Below are 12,014 nucleotides of genomic sequence, written 5' to 3' on the forward strand. Positions count from 1 at the left end.
AAAGCTTTAAAGTGGAACATCTGTATGCCATGACAGTTGTGTTCAGTGCTTTGTTCTCATTTTCTAACTCATACATGAATTATTCCTTTACTTGGAGACAGTTGGTCGTTCACATTGTGGAGATCATCTAACTCTAAGACAACACTGACGTTTCTAACATGAGAGCTTCATGACTCATGTAATGAAAAGTCGGAGCTGACTACAAAAACAGACACTTGCTTTGTGACTTCTTGTTTGGGAAGAATAGTGAAGGTCTGTTTTGGTTCTTTTTTGTTTTTTATATTAGATTTCGGGACAGATAGTCGTGATCCTTCAGATGTAAAGCGAAATAGATATAATTAATTTGGTCTTGTAAAAACCACCTGGTCTCCAAATATAATCAGTCACATTGCAGAATTATGGAACAAAAGGGGGGGGGGCAGCCTTGTGAACAATTCCCATAGTGGTAGAAATGCATTCGCAAGAGCTGCTGACATTTCAAAACTGCCACCTGCTTTGCCACCAGTGCATTTGTATACTTTAAGGCTGAAAAGCATGCCTTCATTTTTTTTGAGGTAGTTGCACAGTGGACATCAGGCTGCTTGCATAAGCATAGCTTTGTGGTGGACTTCATGGGAGTCCCTGTAGAAATAGTCCACAAAGTTGTCTGTACTGTGATACTTGTACAGAGTTAGCTCAGCATAACAGTTATAATATGTAGAAATCAAAAGGAACAGAGAACTGCATGGATGTCAGCATTTTAACAAGTAACTTGTGGCTGTTAGAACTTTTCTCACACTTTTGAAATACTGATGATTATTCTTATCTTTTAATAGCACATGACTTCAGGCACTCTCTACTTTAGCAGTTTCTAATATGGGTTTTCATAGCAGACACCATTACAAAGTCATCAAATAGTTGGTTGTGGGAACCTTCACTTTGAAATAAGAGTGAGAAAAAAACAGAAAAGGAGTGCTTACCAAGTTGTGTCTATATTTATCACACTGGGGGCTGCAGTAAAGGCATTTAGCATAGAAGAACTGTCTTGTAAAAATGCAGCTGTGAGTGTGTCTTTATATCTCTATCGGGACTGCAAAATTCTTGATTTCAAAAGAGAGCCTTGGTGTTTTTTACCATTCAAAATCCAGAGGACAGTTGTGTCCAGATAATGAAAATTTTCATTTTGTAATGTCTTTTGAGCATTGTTGGGTTTGTTGAGAAGCAATGATGGTGCTTTGTTAGATGAAGGTTATGCTGTGCACCAGTAGTGCATAATGTCACATGTTGTGGTGCTGCTTCCTTTGGTTGTTGGTGTTGATTGCTCTTGCAAAGATGACAAAGAAGATGTGATGTATGCTGCTTTTTTTAATCTCTCATTTCAATGAAACTGCATTCAGCACAGTAGATTCTCACTCGTATTTTATGAGTGAAACAGAAACGAGTGTTAGATTTGTGTTTATTTATTTATTTTTCCTCTACTGATGCACAGTTAAAAGTCATGTGACACGAAACCAATGTTTTGTTTTATTTTAATCCTTTCAGTAATGCATACTGTACATGATAGAAGTTTAGTTTTTCTGAGAAAAGCTTTGGCTTAAAAATACAACTGCGTATATATTGCAGCCCTTGAGCTTTTGGCACTATCTGCTGTGTCCAGTCCATGCATGATTGAAGGTGAGCTCATTACTGCATCACATTTTTAATTTATATTTCCTGCAGTGATGACTAAGAGGTGTAAGTGCAGCCAAAAAAACCCCAAAAACCCTTTACTTTGAACTGTTCAAGAATCAAGGACATCCACTGCTGTACCCGATCATAATAAGAAATTTTGCGATAGGAAAGACTGAACCTTCTATGTTTGGCTCCATTCAGAAGGAGTTAGATATCATTGTGTGTTAAGCTGACACACCTCAGTGAGCCCAGCAGACTGCTGCTGCACTGAAGCTGCCTGGAAATTGCCTTAATGCAATGCCTCCCGGCTGGCTGGTTATCTGAAGTCTGCAGACCCAAAAAAATCAAATGTCTTACACTTATCAATTTAAAACCTCAAAAGATTTTAAACATCAGGACTAAGACTGGGCATTTGAACTTTTGTAAGTTGCAAATACCCACTTGTGTCTTTGTTTCCTTGATTTGTCTCCAGAAATGGGTCCACTTGTACAGATCTTTGTTCAGAGTTTTATTGCATATTCATCTTGAGAAAATTGTCTCAGCCTGTAAGAGCAGTCAGAGCTGTAGTATCTTGTGTGGATGAAAATCAATTATTACTATGAGATACTTATTATTTTTACAGCATACTTGTGCTCTTAAACAAAGCAAGTGTGTGTTTACTGTTCCTTTTTCTCTTGCTTCTAAGTTTATTCTAATATTAGACGTGGATGTTTTATACAAAGGCAAGTGGAACACCCACTGATAGATCTTTGTTGTTATGTAAATGTTGAATCATGTTTGGGGGGGTTTTCTGGTTTTTTGTTTGTTTTTTCCCTATATTGCAAAATAAGTGTTACACTCACTTAATTTAATTAATTAATTAAAATAAAATTAAGGAAATCCCCACTGTAAAAATTGGACTCTCACAGTGCATAGGGTATATGTTGAAATGTGTTGATGTGCTGTTCTCATCTATAAGAGCTGCTTCATCTCCAGAGTCTTTTATTTATTCTTTTCTGTCCCTGTGAGTATTCTTTGAGAGGAACTCTGCTGAGATAAATGTCACATAATTTGCTTTATTTTTAAGAAATTTTTTCCAAGGTTCAAACATTTGAATGAAATTCACTTGACAGACAGTTAACTGAAAACATGGTTAAAATGACTTCCTGTCTCCCCTTTGAACTAACTGTGTAGGTTTCCGCTTTCCCCTTCAGTCATCTGTCTCCTTCAGTATCTCTACAGACCTTCTGTCTTTCTCTTTGTGAGCTCTGGCTGCTGCCCTGCAGTATGTTATCCCCCCTCTTTTTTGAGTGAGATATATCCTTTCCTTGATAATCAGTACCCCAGCTTTAGGTAGGTGAACTCTGCATTGTTGAATTCCCACTGTAACTTTGATCTGTGACTGATCTTGCACCAGCTTTTGTCTCCAGTTACCTCCATCTCACTTTTGGTAATGCAGCGAATATTTTAGTTAGTTGTTGCTGTTTTTTTTTCTTTTTTCTTTTAAACACAAACGCAAAATAGAGAGAGTAAACCAAACTTCTGTGCATCAGATTTTTGAAGATGCCTCTTTGGTGTGGGAACTGTTTTTCTGGCATTTCATTAAAACTGGATTCTAGAAAAAATTGTTCATTGGTCAGTAATGAAAATAATTATTAGTTAAAGAAAACAGAGCTTTGCATATTTCACAAATCAAAATAATACAAATCTAGCTTAGTTATTTAATCCTCTGTCTAAAACGAACTGTTTTGCTTGCTTCTTTTTTTTAACCCATCTTTCTTCTGATTGGCTGCCCCTCATAGTTGGAACAGTGGGATGGGTGGGGCTTCTGTGCTCAAAGGTGGAGCTGTGTACCTGAGATGACTATGTTAGAGATAGCCCTTCTGATTAACATCATACAGAACAAAGCCTGAATGATTTGAATTGACTGTTAAAAGCATATGCTGACCTAATTTATTTAAAAAAAACCCACCATTGTAACTGTTTATATATCGCAGGTCTCTTTTAACCATGCTACTCTGGAAGAGGCACAAACCGGGTAAAGTAATGGCCGTACAGAGGAGGATGAGAATGGTGGACATATGGGTACTTACTCAGCATTCTAATTAGCTGTGAGTGTATGTGTTTGAATGTTTGTATGTGTAGAGAGCAGAGAAAGAGGCACAACTATGCAGTGATTGTGTGGCCATGGTGCGCGGATTAATGGGTCATCTTATCTAAATGTGTGTCTCTTACATTCTGTCTTTCGCTCCCTCTTTCATGCCATCTGTTTGTGTTTTTAAAAAGCTACTGGGTACACAGTGTAAATGCTCTACTAGACTAAATGCATTTACATTGTATAATTTATAAAGACAGAAACAAGTGTAAGAATCTGTTGCAACACATGCAACAAAAAAAAGGCACACTGAACAGGTTGCTAAGGCACTTTACTGTGACGACAATGTTGGCTATCGAAAATGACCCCTATGCTCTTGTCCTGGAGGCCTTTTTCCATCCCACATGACTCTATACTGATCTTTTGGCTCGAGGAGATGGACACAGCTGAGAGGTGTGTATGTGATTGTGTGCATGTGTGTGTGTGCTGAACCAGGCGATCTGTAGGCGGATTCAGGCTGCTCTTGGTGGCAGGCGGTCATAGGTCTAATAATAAGACGCCCGAATCTTAATCCGACCTGTTACATAATTCACATCACACATGATCAGGAGACAGATGAGAGATCACATGCACATGGAAAAGAGGAAAATAACATTTTCCATCATGTGTACATGTATTACTGTTTGGGTTTGCTTAGTGCAGCATTTATCAGTGAAGTGTCACTGGACCTAAACACACAATTGTTTTCTGTTTGCATTTCTCAAGCACTGTTAGTAGTTGCTTATGGTACTTCTTTCAAACAATTTAAGAGGTCTAATGTAAACTGAAGAACATAATTTACACACATAGATGACCCAAAAACAAATTGAAGGAAGAAAGGAATAATGTATCTCAGACAAACATTAATTTAAAGTGTATGCATACAAACATATCAGCTAATGAGAGACAAAACTGACCGTTTGAAAAGATGGAGAGGCAGGAATTAATCAGTCATGGTCCAGTGGGTAAACGGAAGATGAGGGGAAGGAAAAGGCAGGATTGAACGTTGAACTTGTAGGCTTAATGACAAGTAAACAACTGTTACATAAATTTTAAAGTGACATTAACTATTTGTAGGTATGATTTAAAACATTGTTACATGCCTCTAGCTTTAGGAAATAATTTTAATATATATTTATTAGCTTAAAACGATATATGAAAAAAAAAAGCCCTGAAGTTTTCAGGTTTCTAAAGGTCACATGTGCGTGTGAGAGCTAGTCAACTAGATGTTGAAGCTCTGCTGCCTTCGTTGTCCACAACAATAATACTATTCAGTCAAACTAATTATTCAGATTTTATAAATGGAATTTGGATTAATGCAATGATCAGACACTGCCCAGTCTTTAACCTGCCAACTCTTGTGTATTATGTGCACACACTACTCAGACAGCTCCCTCGCTGTAAGCAAAATTTATTGTGCATCATTTATGTCTTTTGCGTAGGATTTCGAGTATACAACCTACACAGACATGCTTGTGTGCTGTAGTGCAAAAAGCCAGCACATAGTCTGGCATTTCTGATAGTTTAAAAAGTTGGTTTGATAAGTAAAGGGAAAGACAGCCAAGTTTTCCAAGAAAAGGAAGGAGTTATGAAACCATTAAACACGAAGAAGGTAGATGTGAAAAGCACTGAAATAGGCTGCACTGTACAGTTTTCATTGTTTGGGGGTTTTGTTTTGTTTTTGTTTTGTTTTTTTTACACTTGTTTTCACTTCAAATACATTATTTGTCTATGAAGATCTAATTTGGTCTTCTCCACAGCAGGGGCTAAGCTAAAGGACCAACAACAGCGCATCACAAGCAGAAGTAGACTACAGACCTGCTGTTTCACATAATCTTGACACTGCCCATTGTTGACAGTACACAGCTACAACATGTAGACTTAAGTCTGGAAAACTTGGTCTCAGGTCACCACCCAATGATGCTGGCCCCTTAACACTTACACCCCCGGAGAGCAGTCATTTCGGGGTAGTACCTTAGACCCCCGCGGAGTCATCATTTTGCGTTTCTACCTTTAAAAGCCGGAGAGCAGTCAAATGCTGGAAGTGGAAGCTAAATTGGCTAGTCATTCATATGTATATTGGGTCGTTACCTAGGAATTCTGGAGGGAGGGGATTGGGGGAGAAATCAACACACATGAGTCTAGGTCCTTTGTTGCTGACATTTATTGATAAAAACAGTAGTTTCATTTCATGTTATTTCCTTTTTCATTTCAAGCAAGGAAGTGGATGTAGTTAGTAAGTAAGATATTTCAGACATTATTCTGACACAGAGGAGGAGATACTGGAATTATAATTAGTATCTATGCATGCATTTGTGATTTTGTTTGACCTTCCCATTGCTCACAATTTGAATTTGTTCACACTGCAGATGAGTGTCTCAGTCCCCAAACAAGCTCTCTTTTTCGGTGGAGAAGCAGTCTCCTCATCCGCAGTGAGTGTGGAGAAATCAACACACATGAGTCTAGGTCCTTTGTTGCTGACATTTATTGATAAAAACAGTAGTTTCATTTCATGTTATTTCCTTTTTCATTTCAAGCAAGGAAGTGGATGTAGTTAGTAAGTAAGATATTTCAGACATTATTCTGACACAGAGGAGGAGATACTGGAATTATAATTAGTATCTATGCATGCATTTGTGATTTTGTTTGACCTTCCCATTGCTTACAGTACAAAAAACCAACCATTTGTACACATATGTACTAATAATAATAAAAAGTGAGTGCAACACTGCAACCCGTCACCCCGTCGTTCAGTGGTCGTTGATCAGTGGTCCATTGTGGCACCATTCAGAGCACTGGTACAATAGTACCAGCAAGATATGGGAAGACATTGCAAATGTACTTGGATTTTAGGTTGCAAGCCACCCAAAACTTGATCCCAAACTTGTCAGGTTTACTTGCAAACACTTGGAGTGTTTCAGTATGCCATCTTAGGGAGAACTCAACACACATGTAGGTCCTTTGTTGCTGACATTTATTGATGAAAATAGAAAAAAAACCAACCGTTTGTACACATGTTTACAAATAATAACAAAAATTGAGTGAGTACATTACAACATTTTCAGCAATCACTCACAATCCTGGCACTGCCACGGTATCTGTCGCCTGCATTTACCACATGTGTACCTGTAGCAGTGAACACATCGCACAGTGGCCTGATTTTTTTTGCATCTGTGTTTGACCTGACACGTGGCCCTTTTTCCAGGGCTCGGTGTGGAGGGTTGTGTCCGAAGCAACTGTTCTTTTCTTTCCTTCTTCGCAGCTACATGAGAGTGAGCCAATTCGGTTGCAAGGGCTACCAGGAAGTCCACCCGTCTTTCCTTCGTCCCGGTGCATTCTTGATACAGCACATGTGCATTCAGTGCTGCCATGTCAATCATGTTATAAAACACGGCAACTGGCCAGCGCCGTGTTCCTTTGCGGACAGTGTACTCCCGAACCATCTGGTCCATCACATCCACGCCACACTTTGTCTTGTTGTAAAGGGTGACAGTGTTTGGCTTCCTTTTGGTAGTGTTTTCGGTCTGAACCACGCTGTGCATGCTGCTAAGAATATATACTGTCTTCTTCCGTTTGGCCGCATACGCCGTCAGCGTGGCAGCAGAGGTTGAAAACACCTAAGAAATAAGATAAATTGTTAATTCCATAGCCCTTTTACACACAATGAAACACATAAACATAGAACCACAAAAGACCTGCAACATACCTGAGTGGTGAATTCATTGCGATCTGTCTGTCTAGTGGATTGAGGAATTTCCCTGCGAATCTTGTTGACTGTGCCGAGGATGGTGGTTTTCCGTCTAAGAAGTTTTTGCGCAAGTGAAAGCGATGTGAAAAAATTGTCAGTGGTAACATTTCTGCCCTTGTCCAGGAATGGTTCCATCAGCCTCATAACTACATTTTCGGAAAGTCTCTTCCCAGTGGGACGATTGGGGTCCTTGCCAAGATATGGGAAGACATTGCAAATGTACTTGGATTTTAGGTCGCAAGCCACCCAAAACTTGATCCCAAACTTGTCCGGTTTACTGGCAATATACTGCAGGAAACTGCACCGAGTTTTTGATGGGAAAAGCTGTTCATCAACGGTGATATGTAGACCAGGGTTGTAGCACGTGATGCAGTTGGTGACAAATGATCCCCACACACTGGAAATTGCTGCGAACTTATCAGTCTTTGCTCGATCACAGCGGGTGGACTTGTCATCAAAGCGTAGGTGTTGCATGATGTCTTGGAAGCGGTTTCGTGCCATAGTTCCAATTATCTGTGGGTTTCCCAGGTTTGCTGACCAGCAGTCATTTACAGATGGAACCCTGTAAACCCCCCGCAAGATGACAATAGCAATAAATGCCATTAGTTCAGGGAGGTCCATGAACCAACAAACATGCTCCGTTTGCTGTGCATGTTGAATAGTCCATTCTTGAATGCTACGAAGCATGTCAAGAGTGATGAAACACAGGAAGCTCTGAAGGCGACTCAAGATACTTCTCCTGGCCTTAGCCGTTGGCTCTCCATCTGCAGCGTACGGTTCTATAGGGGTGAAAGGGAGACGGGTCCCCACATGTTCTTCACGCCACACTGTGCCATCTTTCGCTGTCTCAGTCCCCAAACAAGCTCTCTTTTTCGGTGGAGAAGCAGTCTCCTCATCTGCAGTGTGAACAAATTCAAATTGTGAGCAATGGGAAGGTCAAACAAAATCACAAATGCATGCATAGATACTAATTATAATTCCAGTATCTCCTCCTCTGTGTCAGAATAATGTCTGAAATATCTTACTTACTAACTACATCCACTTCCTTGCTTGAAATGAAAAAGGAAATAACATGAAATGAAACTAACCGGAAGACTGATCAGACAGCTCTGAGTCCGAATCCGGCTGAACTTCTAGGTCTTCTCCATCCGAGTCACAAGGGTCGACTTCCGCCAGGATCATTTCCAACGCCTGCTGGGTGGTGAGTCTTCTCTGCATTTTCTTTCCTTGGAGAGGAGGTCCGTACACCACAGGATTCTTCAGGGCAATGAAGGGTTAGGCTAAGTGCAGTGAGATTGTATCATATATATACCCTTGATCACAATTGATCAGTGGGGTCAGGTCACACTGATCAGCGGGGTCACACCCCCGTCGTTCAGTGGTCGTTGATCAGTGGTGCCACAATGGACCACAGAACGACGGGGTGACGGGTTTCCTGCAGTATATTGCAAGTAAACCTGACAAGTTTGGGATCAAGTTTTGGGTGGCTTGCAACCTAAAATCCAAGTACATTTGCAATGTCTTCCCATATCTTGCTGGTACTATTGTACCAGTGCTCTGAATGGTGCCACAATGGACCACTGATCAACGACGGGGGTGTGACCACATAACAATGCAACCCGTCACCCCGTCGTTCAGTGGTCGTTGATCAGTGGTGCCACAATGGACCACAGAACGACGGGGTGACGGGTTTCCTGCAGTATATTGCAAGTAAACCTGACAAGTTTGGGATCAAGTTTTGGGTGGCTTGCAACCTAAAATCCAAGTACATTTGCAATGTCTTCCCATATCTTGCTGGTACTATTGTACCAGTGCTCTGAATGGTGCCACAATGGACCACTGATCAACGACCACTGAACGACGGGGTGATGGGTTGCAGTGTTGCACTCACTTTTTATTATTATTAGTACATATGTGTACAAATGGTTGGTTTTTTGTACTGTAAGCAATGGGAAGGTCAAACAAAATCACAAATGCATGCATAGATACTAATTATAATTCCAGTATCTCCTCCTCTGTGTCAGAATAATGTCTGAAATATCTTACTTACTAACTACATCCACTTCCTTGCTTGAAATGAAAAAGGAAATAACATGAAATGAAACTACTGTTTTTATCAATAAATGTCAGCAACAAAGGACCTAGACTCATGTGTGTTGATTTCTCCACACTCACTGCGGATGAGGAGACTGCTTCTCCACCGAAAAAGAGAGCTTGTTTGGGGACTGAGACACTCATCTGCAGTGTGAACAAATTCAAATTGTGAGCAATGGGAAGGTCAAACAAAATCACAAATGCATGCATAGATACTAATTATAATTCCAGTATCTCCTCCTCTGTGTCAGAATAATGTCTGAAATATCTTACTTACTAACTACATCCACTTCCTTGCTTGAAATGAAAAAGGAAATAACATGAAATGAAACTACTGTTTTTATCAATAAATGTCAGCAACAAAGGACCTAGACTCATGTGTGTTGATTTCTCCCCCAATCCCCTCCCTCCAGAATTCCTAGGTAACGACCCAATATACATATGAATGACTAGCCAATTTAGCTTCCACTTCCAGCATTTGACTGCTCTCCGGCTTTTAAAGGTAGAAACGCAAAATGATGACTCCGCGGGGGTCTCAGGTAGAAGCCTTCTTGACTTGACTGCTCTCCGGCTTTTAAAGGTAGAACGGTAGAAGCTGGGAATTCCAGTGTTAAAACACACAGTGTATTTTCTGTAGTGTGAATGCCTTTAAAACATTCACGGTGCAGAGAGCAGGGCTTTTTCCTGCCACATGCTACATGTGAGAAGGGAAAATATACCAACCTGTTTCTCCAGAAACAGGAGAGGGTTGAAAATAATTATTTTTCTTAAGATACTGCATTACTTCCATCAGTCATTGAGTTGAGCTTTCTGGGTGAGAGTTTTTCCCATGTAGAAGGATCAGTCTCTGTACCAGCAAGATGAGAAAAATGCCTTACTCTGACTTTTGTTCTGCTTTTAATCATTTCAAGTAGCAGAAATCGGACACAAATGGGATTCTTTCTGAACACTTCATCTGTCCAAAGGTTTTCTTCGCCTTAGCCTCTTTTGTCTTATTCTGTATCTTGATTATCTCCTAACTTTGATTCAAGTTGTGTCTCTTTGTGTGTGTGTGTGTGTGTGTGTGTGTGTGTGTGTGTGTGTGTGTGTGTGTGTGTAGGCTTCATAGGAATGCTCTATTCAGGCGCAGTCCTTTAATGAATGACAGCTCTCATCTACACATACAGAGCCTGGGCCCCTTAACCAGAGCCTCCACCACTGGTCCTTTGTGTGCATGTTGTGTGTCATGTTGTCCTTGTTTGTTAGCGTTCATGTGTGTTTTTGCAATATGTGCTTTAGGGGTGTATGCGTTCCCGAGTCTAGCTTTCCCTAGAGCGAAGTAATCTGACACCCACTGTGCACATATGAATTGGGAGCTGTGTGTGTGTGTGTGTGTCTGCTTTTGGGGGTTAGCAAACCATTTCTCAGAGGCTGTTTTTTCCCTCTGCTCACTTAAGCGCTGCCCCCCCCCCCCCCCCCCCCCACGCCAATTCATCAGCCCATGCTTCATTTTGTTCCCGAGTGTCACCTTTAGCCCAGATCCCAGTAGTACCAGGAGCCTCTTTGACCAACTGGGAACATCAAACCTTGGTTGGAAATCAGCAAGCCAGAACCCACCATACCCAGTGTGTGCAACCAGCCCTCATGTAAATACGAGAGACGGTGTCCTTGAATGCTGACCTTTGTCATACATTACCCCATTGCTCCTGTCTCTTCTCTCTTGTTCTAGCTCACTGTTGGTCTCCTACTCCCTTTGTTCACACAGTTCTGATTCAGCCCATAAAGAAAAGGAGATTGTCTGTGAATATAGCCTCCCTCTCCATCTCCTTTACCCTGCTTTTATTCAGCCTACAGCTGGCTAACAGACCCCCTCTTCCCCTCCCTCCCTCCTCATGTTTTGTATTGGACTGCGTCTCTCTCCACGTGCAGCACCAGCTCAAAGGCATGTAGGAGGAGTTCCCTGAGTGGAATGTGTGCGACTGGCTGGCTATGATATGCATGCACTCACACATATATACAGCAGCAGCTCATAGCTCACACTTCTGCATAGCCAGCTGAGAGGGACTCTATTCTACCCAGCCCCGCTGTGGTGGGAGGAGGACAGGGTGTGTTTATGTGCTTCTGTACTTGTGTTCTTGTGAGGACCAGCACAGTCATAGTTTCAAAGAAGAGAGAGAGAGTGAGAGCAGTGTTTTCACCTAAATTTGACTTGAGTTTGGTTTGCTGCTGGCTCACTTATTTAGACCTGCAGAGGTTATATGTACAGGCAACTCCTGTGAGTCAGAAGAAAGAAAGCTATGATTCTTTGTGCTGCTGTGCATCAGCTGACCTCCTGCGGGATTCTGGGAGTTTTCTCTGGAGAAGAGCAGGAGATGGAGAACTAAGACAGGCTCTTCAGCTGTTTGCTAAAAATACCCTCCTTAAGGTCTA

At 41.2% G+C, this 12,014-nt stretch overlaps 2 protein-coding genes across 3 annotated transcripts in view; one reads left to right on the forward strand and one right to left on the reverse strand.

Moving 5' to 3' along the window:
- Positions 1 to 12,014, forward strand: part of atosa (atos homolog A) — a 41,055-nt gene that overhangs the window by 15,364 nt on the left and 13,677 nt on the right. The window lies entirely within an intron of this gene.
- LOC309708788 (piggyBac transposable element-derived protein 4-like) lies at positions 6,721 to 10,213 on the reverse strand. Of its 2 annotated transcripts, none has more exons than XM_082537076.1 (4): positions 9,687 to 10,213; positions 8,600 to 8,768; positions 7,470 to 8,407; positions 6,721 to 7,380 (listed from the first exon to the last, which is right to left on the reverse strand). In XM_082537076.1, exons 1-4 carry the CDS (start codon positions 9,813 to 9,815, stop codon positions 6,832 to 6,834), a joined length of 1,785 nt encoding a protein of 594 aa, XP_082393202.1. In that variant the 5' UTR covers positions 9,816 to 10,213; the 3' UTR covers positions 6,721 to 6,831. The 2 variants fall into 2 exon arrangements, with proteins under 2 accessions (XP_082393202.1, XP_082393203.1); XM_082537077.1 differs by having other exon boundaries at positions 8,600 to 8,791.

Source organism: Aulonocara stuartgranti (assembly GCF_965226115.1).
Source record: "Aulonocara stuartgranti genome assembly, chromosome: 1".
Taxonomy (NCBI): Eukaryota; Metazoa; Chordata; class Actinopteri; order Cichliformes; family Cichlidae; genus Aulonocara; species Aulonocara stuartgranti.